This window comes from Thunnus albacares, chromosome 23 (assembly GCF_914725855.1).
Source record: "Thunnus albacares chromosome 23, fThuAlb1.1, whole genome shotgun sequence".
Classification (NCBI taxonomy): Eukaryota; Metazoa; Chordata; class Actinopteri; order Scombriformes; family Scombridae; genus Thunnus; species Thunnus albacares.
This window is the reverse complement of record NC_058128.1, coordinates 19,618,511-19,637,414: the sequence shown is the minus strand read 5'-3', so window position 1 is coordinate 19,637,414 and position 18,904 is coordinate 19,618,511. Positions and strand designations below refer to the sequence as shown.

At 38.9% G+C, this 18,904-nt stretch overlaps 2 protein-coding genes and 1 long non-coding RNA gene across 4 annotated transcripts in view; 2 read left to right on the top strand and 1 right to left on the bottom strand.

Annotated features, from left to right (window-relative positions):
* Positions 1–313: 313 nt before the first annotated feature.
* On the bottom strand, positions 314–1,915 carry LOC122975414 (cytochrome c oxidase assembly factor 6 homolog). Its single transcript, XM_044343848.1, has 3 exons — positions 1,708–1,915; positions 1,129–1,284; positions 314–828 (listed from the first exon to the last, which is right to left on the bottom strand). The coding sequence occupies exons 2-3, from the start codon at positions 1,270–1,272 to the stop codon at positions 730–732; spliced, it is 243 nt and encodes an 80-aa protein (XP_044199783.1). The 5' UTR covers positions 1,273–1,284; positions 1,708–1,915; the 3' UTR covers positions 314–729.
* A 32-nt stretch (positions 1,916–1,947) lies between these two features.
* LOC122975415 lies at positions 1,948–5,982 on the top strand. The gene is made up of 4 exons (XR_006400657.1): positions 1,948–2,029; positions 2,096–2,141; positions 3,027–3,168; positions 5,855–5,982. It is a non-coding gene; the product is annotated as an uncharacterized LOC122975415 (long non-coding RNA).
* Positions 5,983–10,538: 4,556 nt separating this feature from the next.
* Positions 10,539–18,904, top strand: part of ptprz1b (protein tyrosine phosphatase receptor type Z1b) — a 59,154-nt gene continuing 50,788 nt past the window's right edge. For both annotated transcript variants that reach the window (XM_044343841.1, XM_044343840.1), the window contains exon 1: positions 10,539–10,800. In XM_044343841.1, the coding sequence (XP_044199776.1) occupies positions 10,737–10,800 (64 nt within the window). In that variant the 5' untranslated portion in view covers positions 10,539–10,736. The remainder of the gene's footprint in view (positions 10,801–18,904) is intronic.

Genomic DNA, 18,904 nt, shown 5'->3' with positions numbered 1-18,904 from the left:
TCAGCAACCAGTAAAGATCAGAATGGAATTGGTAATCTCCCCAGTAGAATTTATTTAATCAAAACTCATGTTTGAATGCTCAAAAAATTAATTTAACCCAAACTGTGCGTGGATCCCTAAAACTCCACGCAGAGGTAGAACCCCACTATGTGTTTTGGATGCAGAATATAATGACTGCTCACACAAGTGATAGAAGTGATGCTTTGAACACTATCATAGAAAATTAATCTTGTACAGATTTAGCATGAGCGTTGACACAGACTAGGTATGTATGTGTGTGTATATGTGTAGGTACATGTAAGGGCTGCATGTATTCAAACATCAAACATCATTTTAATTTCCACAATAAACAGTAGTGAAGTTTGTCCACAGTGACAACATTACAAGTAATTTTCAGACGAAATCCAGACTGACTGAGAAAAGTGGATTCCCTAATTATGGGTGTTTTCGCTCTCTTGTTGTTTTGGTTCCTTTGTTATAAAGAATCTCACACCAGCTGGGTTGGATAAAATGAGCTGATGCCACTTGATTAGTATTCCTAACGCTGCCATTTGGAGCCGTATAATTTCCTAATGCAGCTTTCATCTCTGTACAAATAAATAAAGATGAAGGTGAAGCACAGGTACTCTGTCCACAGTAAGGATAGAAATCTCTCCAAGTCCTTCACCTCTGCCCCAGATCTGAATAAGGCAAAAAGTCTGCAGCCTTTGTCTGCCTGCTGTCCAGTGGTTAGGAGGGCTGCTGGGGGCCTTCAGCAGGTGTGAAACCCTCGGTCTGCATCTTCTCCTTATATTTCAAGAAGTCTCTCCTCTTCGTAAAATACTTGACCTACCGGCAGAGATGGGAAAGATGAGCAACAATCCTGCATTATTTTATTTAGACTGCTTACAACCTTCACCTGGAAATGTGCTTTTTTGTCAGCCAATGCCAAATTTTATCTTAAAAATTACTTTCAAGATTGTCCCAGTCACTTTAAAAATATTGGAAAGAGTTTTCTCGTAAATTCAAAAACTATCAAGGATTTTGAAGCACTGTTGATAGTCCAAACTTCTTCCTTTCTGACATCACTAAATACAGACTCCAGACCTTACTGATGCCACAAGTTAAAAAAAGGGGGGGATACTTTACCCACTGAGCAGGGCATTTTGCCTCAAACTCGCTCTGGAAGCTCTGGCAGGATGCAACGTTGTCCTTGTTGTCATCCAGACATTTCCAGAGATAGTCCCTGGCGTCCCAGCACGCCTTCCTCTCTGCAGAGTTTGGAGCGGTCATCACTGCTTGACTCTATGAGAGATTTTAAAAAGGTACATAAAGGATTAGTTAACAAGCACTACTATGACTGCTGATATGTGACAGGTAAACGGTTGAAAAACACCATTATGAACAACAAAAAGATACTGCACACTGTCAGATATACATTAATCTATTATGATAGTCACTTCATTAATGCAATATTGCTACTTTAAGCTATCACAGTTTGAGTAGACCATACACTCATATGATTTCCATCAGGTATACAATCAGGACTTAAAATACTGTGAATTTACATCCGTATATCAGCCTCAAAAGACCAATATCTTAATTTAACCTACAGAAAACCACTGTATTGTATTTACTTTGATATTAGACTGCAAATAACCATCACTTTGGACTGTTACTCAGTAAGGAAAGTGCAGGTAAACTGATAGTAACTCAACTGTTACTCACTGAATGAAGGCTTAAAACCTCACAGAGGATTTTTTAGTCCCGACCACCGCTGCTGTTTGCCTCTGTCACTCCATAAAACCCGAAATATCGACCTAAAAATGTTACTAAACCACAAACACAAGACTTTTGTAACGTGTTTGTATGGCTACCCTACAGCAGCAATGAGCCAACTGAAGGACGCGCACACTTCCTTGTCGCTGCGTGATGACGTCTGGAACGTGATTTACCAAACGTACCAGGTGATGGCGCAGTTTGCTAACAAGTGAGATGTTTGAAAGCCGTAAACGTTACTTTTGAATAAAAAATAGCTACAATTGTAAAGGTAAAGTTACAAAAATTACCCCAGACGATAGATACAATATGGTGTTTTATGTAACTTGTGTGACAGTTTTTCTTAGGCTGCCATCATAAATCCGACTGGAAGGATGCAACAGGTGAGACGGACTGATTGTTTTTTCTTTAATAATGTCCATTATCTAACTTACCTTTGTGTTTCTCCTTCGTGGCATTTCAGCACTGTAACTTTCGTGCGTTACATGGTAAGTTAGCAGTGTCACTGCTAATTTAGCAGTGTAACGTTATTTCACATTTGCTTAGTGGCTGAAACGTCAATTCTCCTTAAGGGTCACAGTTTAATTAAATAAACCACAGACAACATATATCGATAATCACCATAATCGCATTAAAAAAATGTTAAAGTGACAGTTTCTAAGCCCCGGTTTGTGCCAGTAATGCTAATACATAAGTTACAAACTGGGGCTAAAATGTTTCTATTATTAGTTGTACAGCTTGGAGTAAAGCTGAAACAATTTCTTGACTTATCAGTTAGTTAATTGACAATATATATTTTACATTAAGTAAAATATAAAAAAAACAACAACTGAGCTACGTGCTATGTTGCCCTTTTGTTTAAATTAGAGAAATTATCTGCATAGGCTATCACAAAAGTATTACAAAATTAAAGTGCTACAGTGAAGTAAGTTATATTCACTAAAATCTTAATTTTTTCCCTAAATTATTTGCACCTCTCCTCCTCAGATAGATGTGGATGCTGTAGCTTTGACTAGAGGAGTATTGAGTACGTTTTTGTGTGTGCATTCATGTTCCATTCAGATCAAGCTGGAAAAACTCATTGAATGTTTTTCTGTCTTCGCTGTAAGCCTCTTTTCATCCACAGCACAACACGGGTTTGTCCCTGAGCTATGTGAACGTACAATAAAGTTTATGTGTATGTATGTGTATAGCTTGGCAGTGAGTAAAAGCAGAATGAAAATGTGTGTTGTTGATTAACTCTCTCTGTCTTTTTCTCACTCCCTCAGCCACAGTGACGGAGAATAGCCCCACTGGTTGCCATGGCACTGAGCAGCAATCCATCTCAGTTCGTGTGCTTTCACAGACTGAAGGGAATAAAAAACAAGCACTCTGATGCAGGGGCAAGGTGCTCACGCTCTTCTTAGGAAAGTAAGTGGTTGTTGGCCCGTGTGCATGTGTGTGCATGTGACTTGAGTGTGTGTTTCTAGCTGCTTCAGAGACAAAACTTAATTCGCTATTTATGTCACACACCATTTACTGATCCCACTTCAAGTCTGTTTCCTCCACTGTCAATAAGTGTTTTCATGTTAGTGTGCCCAACTGTGAAGAATTAAACCCAAAGTTCCTGTCCAAGAGCTTTTTTAGAAAACATGTCCTTATGCACAAGAGTTCAAATACATGCAATCGTTTCAAGTAGGGCTGCAGCTAACGATTATTTTCATTATTGATTATTTTCTTAATTAATTGTTTAGTCAATGGATTGCTAAACTATTATTCAAAATTTCTCAGAGTCTATGATGATTTGTTCAGTTTGCTTATTTTTGCTGACTTGCGGTCCAAAACCTTGTCGTCACATTTGAGAAGCTGGAACTAAAGGACATTTGGCATTTTTACTTAAAAAGTGACTTAAACGATTAATCAATTAGCAAACTAGTTACTGATTAATTTTCTTTCGACCAACTAATCAGTTAATCTTCTAATTGTTTCAGCTCTAATTTGAAGTAATGTGTGGAGAGTATAAGTTACTGCTGTGATGTCGTGTTTTCAGTAGAATTTTCACAGTCTTGCGCAGCAAAGGCAAAACAACATTTTCAAAAAAACTCCACTCTAGACATGGTGATTTTTCATTTACAGAAAATACTGATTTCATTTGGATGGAAGACTAAGTACAAAATAAAATGCAAGTGTTGTATCAGTTTAGAAAGCATCCGCAATTGTCAGTTGAATTGGATAATTCATTTCACCACCACCATGGGTAGAGTTAGGACATCATATTTGAAGTTGAAGGACATAGAAGAAGCCACAAAGACTGTATTCATTTTCAGCTCATGACATACTTTAGACAGAAATCTACAACCCAGCTGTGTCCTACTGTTACACCAGAAAGCATGTCATACTAATGTTGGACAAATGTTTATCATTGTAAAATGTCTTTTGAGAGTCAGTGTAGAACCTAGTAAGAAAATCACAACAATCCAGAGCAGTGTATTTCACATGGCAGGACTTACATGCATTTGCTACAGGATGGCAGGCTTTTTTGAAAACATTAGAAGATGCTTGTCAGATAGTCCCTGTATGTATTGTAGGCTGGAGAGAGGGGACCCATGTGGCAATCACACCTCATTCTGACTGAACTCTTGTAAATGTCTCAACAAGCCACTCTGGCTCCACCTGCAATTGATTCAGTACAAGCTACAGTGTATGAAGGATGAATTCAGTGGTGATGCATGTTGGGCTCAGGCTTTCATGTTAATAACTGAACGTCATTCACGGTGACCTTCCACCTCAGAAAATGGCTGTTTTTTGGAAAACCCAGTAACTCCAGCTGAAGTACATCTCCTCCTCTCTCCTCTTTTAGCCTTCATCATTTTCAGAGGTATTAGCAGGGGAGGATTAACCTATGACATGTTCAGAAAAACTAACAGGATATTATAAAGGTTATAACATCTTTTTTATGGATGAAATTCAAATTACATGGAAGTAAAAATTCAGAATAAGAATATTGAAGGAAACTGTCGATTGACATGCAGCATTATCTTTCTTATTTCAACACCCGTCTGTATATTCTTCCACTCTTTCATTGATGTACGCTTAATTCTGTTCTGGTTCACAGGGTTTTTTGAGAGTACAGTAATTTTTTCAAGAGTTCCCCAGTGGGAAATGACACCCTAATCACAGTTAATGGCTCAACCTGTTGGGTAGTGCAGGCTGTCATATATTAGTATGGGCTGCTGATGTTGTGTGAGAGAGAGACTTTCATTGGACTCTGATAGCTACTGTAGATCTCTTCCCACCCTGTCTGATACTTTTATCATATATTTTTTTTAAAAAGGAAACCAGTAAGGCATCTCATCCAGAGTGTTGGTTTCAGTCTATTAAAAGCATTAACGCATTTTCCATCACATTAGTTTGTTCTCTCTGCAATATTGTCAACAGCAGCCATCTGTGGCATCAGATTATTAGTGGAGAGAACTAGAAACACAAGGAGGGGCAGTTAGATTGCAGCAGTGTGATGTATTATGCAATCACAGTAATCATGACTAATGTTATAATGGAAAAACAATCTCCAGTACGTGCACCTGCCCCATGATAGAGAACGAGCTATCACATCCAGATATTAACTTCTTATCCACCATCTCACAAAAGTAATAAAAACATCAGTAATAGATGAACCAACCTCTTTGTTTGGCAGACTAGACTGTTCACTTCATTTCACACACCACTGCCTTTCCAAAAGCATCCTGGCAACCCAAGAGTCACTTACTTCGTAGGGAAAAAGCGAATCTGGCAGTGGTCATGAACGTAGTGTCACCTGTCAATCAGTGTCAGTTCAGTCAGGATGGAAAGAGAAGGATGACAGTTCTTGACACAAGAAAGTTGGGTATAAAGCCAGGTTTAGTTACAAGAGGGTTGTCAGGCATAGTCTGGATCTTCAGAGAAGACTGAGATGACAAGGTATATTGAGTGTCACCACAGTTTCACTCAGTTCGTATGACACAAAGGACATAAGGAAAAATATCGACTGTTCCATCTTCACATTGCTTCTCGGTGAAACTAATTAGATTTTACACACCAGACAGTCTGGTTAATTGTCTTTGCGTATCTCTTTTTTAAGATTATGGAAGAAAAACACCTTTTAGTTCCCTCTGCTGTAATCGCCTCACTTTTACTGCAGTCATTGTTTTCTTTGGTTACTGCAAGTTTTGGTTTCCAGTCGGTACAACTGCTTTCTGGCCATCCTACACCCCTCCACTGGTAAGTAGAAAAGTAAATAAGTAACTAAAACTACTATGCTAGTGGTTTGGCACTTTAAATGTATGTTGTTGCCAGCCATTTTTCAAAGCATACCATACAGATTTCAAGTGTCAAGGCAATCGTAAACTAGTCATTTTTTCCCCATTCATTCAGTGCACTAATCAATATGTAGAGACCTAAAACATTTGAGCTATAAGTTCTATCACAGTAAACATTATGGGTAAAACCACTAATATTGTCCATGAAGCATCCTAGTGAAAACACTTTATCAGCCTTTCTGTCTTTCTTTCTCCTCTCTTTATGTGTCTCTCTGTCTTACTTTATTTGCTGGTGACTAGTATAAATTGTCATATAAACACATTAATCAGATTCATGGGAGTAGGTTTAATGAGTAGGCAGAACATGCTCTACACATCTGAGTCCTTCCAATTTTCACCATGTGCTCGACACGAAGAGTATTTAGCAAGATGATGGCATCTTTTCCTTAGAGAGAATTAAGAAATTGAGAGAAAACATGAAAATAGAAAATTCTAATGGCATGCTTTTGGCACGCTTTTGATAAAAGAATTTATGTAAATCTGATAATTAGAGAAATTGTGGCTCAAAAGTGAATAATGTAAAATGTTGCAATTGGTGGTAATCTTCATTCTTCACATAATAAATAGATGTTTTAAGTCAAAGATGAATCAAAAGACTTGAAGATCTGTGGTGAAACCTTTAGTATGCCAGGAAGGTAAATATCAAATCCCAGTCAGACACACATACTCTGTGAAAAGGCCAAAACACACACACACACACACACACACACACACACATTTAAAGACACACACACTTGCTCAATTTCAGTTTCACTCTCAGAAACACACACACACAGATACAGATGCAGGCAGGTAGCTCTTACTATTTTCTGAAGCTTCTTGATGCGTATGATAAATGACAACATGTCAGAGTCTGGTCTGGCTTTTTTTCTTGCCTTTGAAAGACAGATGATCTTTAAGGTAATATGGATGTACAAGAATAAGAGTTTATTCATTATTAAATGGAGCGGATTCTCCCTAAAGGAACATTTTCTTTCAAGGCTGGTTCATAGGTCAGACTGCCTGTTAATTAAAGAGAACAAAGACACCAACGTTGAAAAGGTGCTTACAGTATATCCTTGCCTCTGATGTTTTCATGCTAATATAGTGTATTGTACAATATAAGCCTACATCAACACTACACTTTAGAAAACACTATTAGCACAGGCCTTTTTTTTTCAGCGCTTTAATTTACTGCAATAGTCACCCAAACAAAAGACACACACACCCACATTGCTTCATGGCAGACATCGACGGCCAATGGCATCTCACACACATCGACCAGTATTTGTCAGCCCAGTGGTGTCCAGGATACTGACCTCCAGTTGCCACCACTGGAAGTCAATATCACAGTCAACTCAGAAATGACTGTCACTGTCATGGCAACAAGGGCTCAGACACACACACACACACACACGCATGGAATGAAAAACTGAGGTGGATACAGTGATAAGAAGACAGATAGGAAAGTTTTAACAGACAATTGGGTAATTTTTGGTATGTAAAAAAAAAAATTAACTATTGTATTGCCTCCAAATAAACATGATAAGTCAAGTTCTCTTCTCTGGTAACCAGAGAATCAATAAAATGTCTTAACTGTTTTCTGCTAGTTTTCTTCCTTTTTTGCTTGGTTAGCAGTGGGGCTTAAAGATAGCAGTCAGGTCTGTTAGGGAAAAAGGAAATGCACAAGTTAATGAATGGTATTCAGAAATTGTCATTGTGAAAAATTCAGCTGTTGTTCAGGTGTCCACACACCTGTCAAGGTTCCTTGGCTTGTTTACTCATGTTGTCACTCACAAATGATACCTTAAGGAGTTATATATACTGTATACAGGGCATTCTTGATTCATACAGGGACAATTAAGATAGCTTTGTTGCACCCTCTTAAAGCCAACCATTGCAATTTTGAACTTGTCATCAACCTACATTTTTTCATTATCTAAGAAGCAAAACCTGGTTTACATGTTAAAGACACGATTAAACAGAGCAACTTAGTGTCATATCAGAAGTGCTGACCCAAAGCAGTGGCATGCATCTTTTCCAGAAGAAATTCTTATCAGTGACCTCCAAAATATTTCACATGACGGACAAAGCAGAGTCAAATACTTAACTGTGGATGAACTCCTGTTGAGTTGTTGATCTTGTTCCACTCACTGTATGAATGCACAGTCACAGAGAGGAAAGAGAGAGCAAACACATAATCCATAATCCATAGCTGCCTGTGTGCAGTGAAAAGTAAATCAGCTTTCCACAGTAACAGGATTAGAGATGTGCCGCCATATACTGTGGTGAAACATGCTGATGGTATCAGTACCGCCATGCATTTCCATTACCATCATTACTGTGATTATCGTTGTTTTCAGAGGACAACGTGAAGACAGAGCAGCTCCTGCCTTCATTAGCAGTTTGATTTTGTTTAGCCACAGGGAAGGAGCTTTCTACTGGTCAAACAGATGCAGAATAACCAGAGAACCAGGCTCCTGTCTGTCAAGCTCTAGCTACTCTGGACACGACTTTCTATATTAACATCAGCCATCAACCTACTGACGTGTGGCTAACTTATGGGTGTTAAGTTGTAACTTTCAGTAATTTCCAGTCAACAATCTACTTTTGTTTACAGATTAAACTGTTTTTGATTGATATTATTTCCAACAAAGATGCAACATACAGACCACTATTCAGAGAATAATATCCAAGGTGATCATAGTGTGAATGTAAGTAACTTCAGAAAACTTGAATGATTATTATAATTGTGACATTTTTACCTACAATAATTGTACCGTGAAAATATGATACCAGCACATCCCTAAACAGGGTCTGAGAAGGCTCAGGATATTCTGCAGGAGGCGACAGCGCGCTGCGATCATTCATCAAACAGCTTGTGTCCTTGTGTGTGCACAGGTGTGGTTTTTTGAGATGATGCTGCTTCAGTTTTCTTTCTTTTTATACTTGTGTCAGTCGGCCCCAGCTCGAAACAAGCTGCGTATGTATGAAAGTGTGTTGTTGTCCGTGTGTGTGTGTGTGTTTGTCTGTTATATAAGACTCAATGGGAGTGCTTTTTTCTGTAGCATTCATTTCCTTTGCTCTATTCCCTCTATTTTTGTCTGATAGAGGGAGACTGATGCCACAATCAACATGTTGTTATTCCACAAGCCAAACTCTCTTTTTCTCACAAACTTCTGCGCGCACACTCATACGTACACAGGCCTCCGTCCCGGAAGAACAGAGGCAGAGAGGATATTGTAACAAGCATCCGAAAAAATGTTGGTCCAACAAGTGAGACAAGGCTCCCGCATGAATTAAAGAGGATTATCTCTCATAATTTATGCTAATTAATGCACAGAGAGTAACGAGAGCAGCATGTTATTGTGTGACTGAAGCCTGTCTCACACACACTCACACACAAACATTTATAAGCTCCCACAACTGTGTGTAATTGCACCATTGAAGCCTGTTGCTTCTGGAAGTACACTCACTCATTCTTTTTCACAAAACACACACAAGCACACACACACACACACACACACACACACACTCAGTACTATGCCATTGTGCACTTGATGGGAATCTTGTAGTCCAACCGCTGCCAAATCCTACCACGATCACAAATGCACACACACTGATTCCGCTGTGGGACAGTCCTGCCCGGGTTGGATTCACATTCTTGTTTCCTTATGTGCTTATGTGACGCTGCTTAAGTTCATCAATCCAAAGCCCTTCTTTCCACAAAATATCCCCCGATACTCAATTTACTCAAATATACTATACTCTCTCATGAAGAGTCACATTCCAAAATTGCGTGTCTGTGGCACTTAGCAGGGACATTGCAGATATTTGTAATGACATTCTGACCATAGCTTTGTGTTAATTTCCTATCTCACTGTCTTACTTTCTAATAGGAACTCAATGTCATTTTGCACTCTTTCTTATTTGTGACAGTTATAATTATCAGATGCTGCATGTGCAAATACAGAAAATCTATGTCTTAGTGATAGATAGCACACATAACATAGTAGAGAAAATGAAAAGATGATGTCAAACTGCTACAAAGGAGGACGAGTGAATGATAAACAATCCTGTTAAACACCATAACAATAATATAGAATTACTATAGTCATACTGGGAGATAATAAGGTGAAAAAACGACCAATATACACTTATCATAGGTCATAGGCTTGTCACTGTAAACTCACTGTTTCACACCACAGATACTGCAAAGACATAATATCATAGGAAGCCTCTGCTATAGGAGATAAAAGCCACTAAATCTCAGCTGCACACACACACACACACACACACACGCACAGACACACACACACACCATGTCCCTGTAGTAATATCATAAGCATATTATCGGAGTGATACAGTGATTTCCATTAAGGGCAGTGGGCGGCGCGCGCGCTCAGTCCATCTCTTTTTGCGATAAACGTGAGTGCGCGTCCGCAGTCATCCAACCAGCCCGCGAGACAGCACTCCTCGAACCAAACCCAGCCGAACCACACCGAGCCGAGCCAAACCAATCCGGGCATATATCCCTGCTGCCCCACACAGAGGCAGCAGAGGAGGAATGATGACCTGGTAGCGCATCTTTACGCACCCGACCCGCCGTCCGTCCCTTATAAACCCACATTTTGCCTCTTTACGTTCAATTTTCTCGCCGAGACCATGGAGACGGCAGTTTTCAGGACCGATATTTTCTTCTCCCAGCTGCTCCTTTTCAGCCAAATAGGTAAGAAACTGGGAAAGGAAAACAATTCTGATTTAATTGACTGTGGTGGTTGACATGTGATGCTGTTAAACGCTGTCAGAGATGGAGCGCGTCTGTTTTATCCCCGCAGATATTTAACATCCTGCACACTTCAGTCTGTGTTTCAAAATCTGCAATCAGCGGCAAAGAAAAAAAATAATTTTACATGTAGATGACATTTGTTAGCAAATGCATTTTCAACATGCAAATTTGCTTCTCTAATATGGACTACCAGTAAATATTTCTGTCCACTCAAATTTTGTTTCAAGGGAATCATCTGCAATGCATGAAGAGATTTTTTGATCTTGCTTTGAACGTGTTGAACCGTGTTTCCAAACACGTTGAAGTATGAATGAAATGGCATGTTGTGCAGTGTGACGACGCTCTGTGTTTGCTGATTTCTTTTCGTGATACTGGATTTGGGGAAAGCGCCTCAGTTCATCCTACAGTATCTGTTGAACTTATTTGATAAAAGCGTTTAGTAAATGTTGCTTTCAGCGATATACTGTGTTTCCTACATAATTGAATTTGGGTCTCTTTCCTTGTGATACAAATCTGTAATAATATTGAAAAATCACATGATATTTTCAGAGAGACATTCAAACAGTGATTTAGGATGTGTTTGTGTTACTTATTTGGGAGTTCTCTGATCTTATGTGCTTAAAACATTGCAATGTTATTCCTTAAATATACATTTAAGTTCAAGTATTTTTTCCAGTTTTGCTGCTGAATGTATCAAATTAATCGCTGCTTTTCTCCCATAAGGGGATCCATTGTGGCATCCCGAATATCTAAAACTTTTCAGGAATCACCTGATTGATTTTTTTATAGACCATGTTGGCTATTTTTCAGCATGCTAGTGCTATGGCTGTACAGTTTTCAGAGTAAATTTTATAATGGTTTATTAAAAACATAATCACTTATGTCAAATGTCAGTGGCAGCTGTTCAGGCACAGATCCCCATTTTTGAAGGCATCTGAGAGAAGGATTTGGTGCTGATTTGAGTAACTGTCTGGGTCGCAAGTGGGAAGTAAGACTGAAGAAGACTGTCATGTCGAAACATTGGTAACTTATTAAACTATTCTTACATCATGGCGAGAACGCTTCTACCTTCCTTTGCACAAGTAAGACTGAAAAAACATAATTTGCAATTCCTCCAGTTAGTAACCAGGTGAATGAATGAAGTTTCATCAAAACCAGATTAGTTGTGGAGCAGTCATTATTTGAAGTCTTTGAGCATTCAGATTCCCACAACAGCATGGGGCCAAAAGGCATAATGTCTTTAAATGTAGTCAAAATAGAAAAGTGGCATCTGAGATGTCATATTTGAGCAAAAATCAAAAACACCTTTTCTGCTCTCTGTTGTGGTATATGGTTGATTAGATAGCTTTGAATTATATCAATATTTCTATCTCCATTTGAAGTTCATTTGAAAAACAGATACAGACATATGCCATATTCAAATTCACATAACACCTGGAGTGATCACTGAGGTCATGACATGTGGGACATAGAAGCAGATTCATGGTCCTGAAAAAAACTGACAAACCCTTACTTCAGCTTTAAGTTAAGACTTAATGTAAACTACTCACAGTGAGGTATGTCTCATCTGTTTTTCCATTAAATGGTTGCCCAGACAGGTAGACAAAGCCTTTCTCACTTAAGTTAAAACTTAAAAGGAAAGTTCACGATTTTTCTGGGGACCCTTTTGAACACTCTGAAGGACCCTGGTGGATCCATCGCATTCAGTAAAAAGCATCGGTTGACATTTCGATTTTCCATTTGAGCCTGTTAAAATGTTTCACATTGATTCTAAACTAGGTTATGTCACTATTTTATTTTAATCATTTGTTTGTTCCAGTGAAGAGCAAGAGATGAATCTCATGACATTCAATTCAGGGAGCTGGGATCAGAGGTTTTCAAATGTTTTTATGTCCCAAACACAAACCTTTGTGTTCCCATTTGATGAGATTTTGTGATCGGATTAACTCAGACGACGAGCCCATGAGACATTTTTTTTAATTTAATATAACTCGGTACAGAAATAGACAAATGGTGATAGATGGGGTGAGTGGACACTGTCATCCCCCCTCTTTTAAATGGTTGTTTCTAATCACAGCAGAGTTGTTGCTACTGCTCATGTTTCTGATGATTAAGATCATACTTGACACTTTGCTTGTTGATTCACTTATATGGCTGCAAGTTAACATGTATGCAACCATCTGATGCTAGTTGGTTCATTTCCCTTCAAGTGTTTATATTAAAGATTCTGTTTTTCATTAGTTTAGAAAGACTACTCCCTGCAAGGAGATACTGTAGAGCATCCTCCAGCCATCTGTCCCACAATATGCCTGGATACCACTCAAAAATCACACATTTTCTTGTTTGGCCTCTCACTCACACTTGTCCAACTCACACACACGTCCAAATCACTGTGATGTTGCAGGTGCTCTCATTGTGGCCTTGTTGGTCCAAGCAGTTCTACCAGTGAACACAGTCTTCTAGCAAGAGTCCTTCACTTTGCCATATGCTTTTCAACAGCATGGTTCCCCCTATACATCATACATCTGACTTCTCAGTGGTTATCACACCTGCTGCCTGTCATTCCATATGTGCTGTTCAGCAGGAAAGGGAGCATCTCAGCATGTAATCCTGTTTTAATGCGTCCAATATTTAGACAGTAACTATATGTTGATACAAAACCTGTGTAAATGGAAATTTGAGTTTTAGTATCTTGTGATCCCACTGGTTAGAGATTTAAAACTAATCTGATTTGGCTCAGTGTGGTGGTCATGTCTTTTTCTCTGGTGTTCGTACCACCATGCACTAGACCTCACACTTTCTACTTTCTTCCACTCAGCTTTCCAAGCTTGAAAAACTGCATCTCCCATCCATTTTAGCTTGCACTTTTGGGGTTGTTTCCTGTAGTTAGTAGTGATTCTTGCTGCTAACAAACTGCATTACAGTTCTTTAATTATATGACTGACAGTCATATTTTGAGGGGTCTTGGTGCAGTGATTGGTGCCACCAGAGCTCACGTGCCATGGCTCTCACTCTCAAACTGGACAAAAGATATCAACACTGCAGAGTTTGGATAAACTGATCGAACATGCTTTCTGTGAATGCAGCCTGAGTATCTGTCCGAAACGCCTCTAATGCCGAGTGAATTGCACATTGACTTGCTAGAGTCAGTATTGCTGTTAAGATACAGATTTAATGAGATGTTCAGCTTGTATGCACAGTGTTTAAACTGGAAGTGGTGGCAAGTGGCAGTTAAGCATTGTGGGGTTGATAGATTGGTGGTGCATGGCGATTGGTCAGATGGAGTCACACAAGAACAGTCTGCATGCTATTGATCAGCAGCTCAAAAGGATCTATACTGGAGTTTTGGCAACAAATTGTAGTGTGTGTGTGTGTGTGTGTGTGTGTGTGTGTGTGTGTGTGTGTGAGAGAGAGAGAGAGAGAGAGAGAGAGAAGTAAGAGAAACCAACATGTATGAGTGTGTGTATACATGCATGTATAGGTATGTATACCAAGCAGTAGCAGCTTAATATTTTCTTACACCTCAATAAACACTACTCAGTACTGAAGGTGACATAGAAGCTTTTTAACAGTTTGCACCCACTGATCATATTTATAATCCTCCAGTGATAAAACTAAAATAAATAGCACATGCATCCTGTTTATTGCCTCAGTGAAAAATGTAGGCAATGTACCACCATACAGTATGTCATGGTTAATGTATTATAGTTCATGTGAGTTCAGTGATCATATGTTCCCCTTGTGAGATACCATCTGGCCACCCAGTGCATTCAGAGCGTTTGAACCGGACCCGAGGAGTTGCATCCGGTGTCATGATAGGATGCCTGATGGTGTAATAGTAATTGCTTACAAAATACTGGCACACACATTCTGGCGCGCATTGCATACTGAATATGTAAATCCATAAATAATAATTAGAGAGCAATGATGACATGCAGTAAGATACATAGTAAATTACAGTTGAGAGGAACCTAAATTATGCTCACTTTTTAAACTTATAAAAAACGAACTCACTAACTACTAAACTTACTACAGTCTTTGTAGGGATGAGACAGGGAGCTGCTGACTATACACCCTAAATTTCAAATTAGCCTGTATGAGCTAATCATTGATTAATTAGCATCCAAAGTGGTGGGTTCAGTAGATTTAGTAAATAGTTTTCAAATTCAAATCTGTATAACAGCTTTAACCTCACTGTATGGAACTAGGATAAATAAGATAAAAACAACTAAAAACAAGTCAGCGGCAAACCGTGACTGAATTAATGTAACTTAAGAACAAGAATAACAAGAATAAAATGAATTTTATAGTGACACTAACAAAGAAAGTGTATTTAGTATGTATTGGCCAATCTGTTTAATAAGGTCAGTATTGGGGTCCAATACCAATCTGAAGGATCAGATCGATTTATCCCTGACTTGAACATTATTGTTTCAATTAACTTTGCATTTGAGTTAAATACCACTGTAATTCATGTTGATTGTCACTTTAAAGCTAAATTGCTGGAGGCAACTTTTTGGTACGATTGAGAAATTCTGAAATCCTCTAATGTGACACATCAGAGACTCGTCATCATACTGTATCACTGCTGCTTCATTTTTACATTCTATATGAATCACCACTGTTCACTTACAGTAGTTTCTTTCTATTCCCAACCCCTATTTTTTGTAACTGTATATAGTATGTGAGATATAATTGTGTTTCTCCCTCCTTTTAGCTTTAACCCCACGGTTAAGATGAGATTATGTGTGCATTAACTGCACACACACACACACACACACACACGCACACAGAGCATGATGGAGTCAAGCTCTGTAAACCAGCCGAATAAGTGAGGGAAATAAATGTTAGAAAGATTTTCCAAAGCCTTCTTAACTATCTGGTTTATAGAGGAAGAAAATATAATCAGATTTTCTTTTCTTTTTTTGGCATTTAAATTTGGTAGTTTATGATATTGGAGAGAAAAGTTTAATTCTAAAATAATGCAAATACAGTATGTGTAATTTCCTAATATAGTTGGTTAAATCCACAGAATGGAACAAAATGTTTTGTACATTGGTGGATTTGATGTCCTACTATGAAACTATCACAAATAATGAGATTTGTGGCACATTTATAGAGTGCTGATAGAAATGAGTTACAATTTTATTGTAACCACAGTGTTGGCATTGCCACAAACCACAGATGTTACATTGAATAATTGATTGCCTGCTTTCTACGGTGATATTTTGTCTTCCTCCCCTCTGTTTCTCCCCCTCTCTCTGCCAGTTTTAGTTTGGCCTCTCCATCTAAAGCATTTTCTTCATAAGTGCTCTTATTCTTTAATCCACTTAGCTGCAGTCTGCTCTTACTGTGGCAGCGTACGGTCACAGTTATTTTAAAGCTGGTCTGTGCCACGAGGACAGCTGGATCTCTTTGATGCTGAGCAGCCTGGACAGGAAACTCTGCTCAGTGCAACACTTACGTCACTCAAAAGTTCTTTTCAGTAGCTACCGTGCTTGCTCCTGTCAGCAGTGATTGGTAGAAGTACAAAGTATTATAAGTGAGATTGGAATACAATGGTGGAAAGCTCTCTTGTAATACACTCATAAGATTTAATAGAGCAGACACAAATGTAAACCTATTATTGGTTAAATAATAAATAGGAAGTTCATCACCTTGACTAAATTTAATCTGTTTCTCATACACAGTGCTGCTTGAAAGTTTGTGAACCCTTTAAAATTTGCTCTATTTCTGCATAAATATGACCTAAAACATGATCAGATTTCCATGCAAGTCCTAAAACTAGAGAAAGAGACATCAATTAAACAAATGAGACAAAAACCTTACATGTTTGTTTATTTATTGAGGAAAAAGATCCAATGTTACATATTTGTGTGTGGCAAAAGTATGTGAACCTCTAGGATTATCAATTCATTTGAAGGGGAAATTAGAGTCGGGTCTTTCAATCAAGGGGATGACAATCAAGTGTGAGTCTGGGAGGCCTTATTTAAAGAAGAGAAATCTTGGTCTTTACTATCAAAGTCTGAGCTTCACAACACAGGTTTGTGGAAGTGTGTCATGGCTCAAACAAAGGAGATTTCTGAGGACCTTAGAAGAAGAGTTGTTGATGCTCACCAAGCTGGGAAGTGTTACAAAACCATTTCTAAAGAGTTTGGACTCCACCAGTGGACTGTCAGGCAGATCGTGTACAAATGGAAGACATCCAAAACCATTGTTACCCTCCCCAGGAGTGGTCAACCAACAAAGATCACACCAAGGGCAGGCGTGTAATAGTCTTGGATGCCACAAGGGACCCCAGGGTAACATCTAGGAAACTAAAGGCTTCTCTTGCAGTGGCTATAGTCAATGTTTATGAATCCACCATCAGGAGAACATTGAACATCAATGGTGTCCATGGCAGAATTTCAAGGAAAAAAGCCACTTCAATCCAAAAAGAACATTGCTGCCATCTATGGTTTGCTCAAGACCAAGTGGACAAGCCAGAGGGCAAAGGTTTTGGTTGAAGTTATTGCCGCATAAGGGGGTCACACCAGTAACTGAAAGCAAGGGCTCTCATACTTTTGCCTCACACAAATGTAAGATTGGATAATTTTCCTCAATAAATAAATGAATAAGTTTAATGTTTTTGTCTAATTTGTATAATTGGGTTCCCTTTATCTAGTTTTAGGACTGGCGTCTAAAAATCTGATCATGTTTTGGGTTATATTTATGCAGAAATAGAGATAATTCTAAAGGGTTCACAAACTTTCAAGCAGCACTGTATAGATTGTTGAGAAAGATGAATTATGTCTAAAGGTTACTAGTTTTGGTAGGACATTGTGGGTTGGGAAAACACTCTCACTTTCCTTAGCCACTTCCTCACTCTAGCCTGATTTGACCCTTAAAGGAATACTCCACTAAAAGTCTAGCATTACAGCATTAAATACTATCCCTCTGTAGGCTCTCAATGTGGCTTTGTAAAGTTTACAGCTTGCTGTACTCAGTTTGTTTCAATTGTCAGTTTGCCAAATAAATCGCTGAATGTACCAACTGTGGTGGAGCTTCAGAGCAAAGACAAGGCATAGTGTTCTTTGCTATACTGTGGAGAAACTATGAGTATTTGAAATATACTGAACATGAGGATCAGTGGAGAAGTTGATTATGCTGCAAGAGTGGTTTTAGAAGTTTCTATGACTCTGGGTCTCCATTAGAATCCATCGTAACTGATGTGAATCTAAGCTGACAGCTGCGGTCCTCTGCAAAGGAGCAAGCTACAAACTTTTCTGAGCCACCTTTCAAGGCTACAAGGGTTAGTATTTTTAGGTTGTTTAGTGGGTGGCTACCAGTCAAAAGTAATCTCTTTGACTTATTCTGCATTTCGCTAAGTTATTCCTCTTCAACAATTCTATGACCTGTGGTATTTCATCAGTTATATTTATTATTGAAGGTACAGTATGTATAATGAACTGTATGATCATGGTGCATCCCAAGACATGGACATGAATATCTCAAGGCGTTTTAGTCAGTGTTCAGCTCCTGGAACATAAACACCTTCCCCTAAGAAGTCACTTGATTTTTAAGCACTTCCTATCCATTGAGTTAGTCAGCATGTTGAGCTATAGAATAATGCTTTCCCATCTTTCTTTACAGTCTTTTAAAAATGTTGTGTATGTTGGAAGATGAAAGGGGGGGGGGTTGGTTGTTTAGGCCAGAGGAAGGATTTTGATGCAGTGGATGGAAGAGAGAAGGTACTAAGGTATAACCAGCAGAGGAGCGTGAGGTAGAACAGGATGATGACAGAGGACAAAAGGTGAAAAGGAGAGGAAGAGTGAAACTAAGTCAGAGAAGCTACAAAATGCCAATGCTCTCTCTGTGGTCTCTCCAGTTGAGGAGGTCTGTCTGAAGTTACAGCCGCTGACAATGGCCGTCTGTCTCTGTCTGTGCCCACATACAAAAGCCACTGTTGTTTTTTAAAAAGGCTGGCACCAAGGACTGAGGCTACCGGAGAGGGAGAAAACCTTGCAACTACTCGGCTGGCCAGCTGATGGGCATATGAGACTGA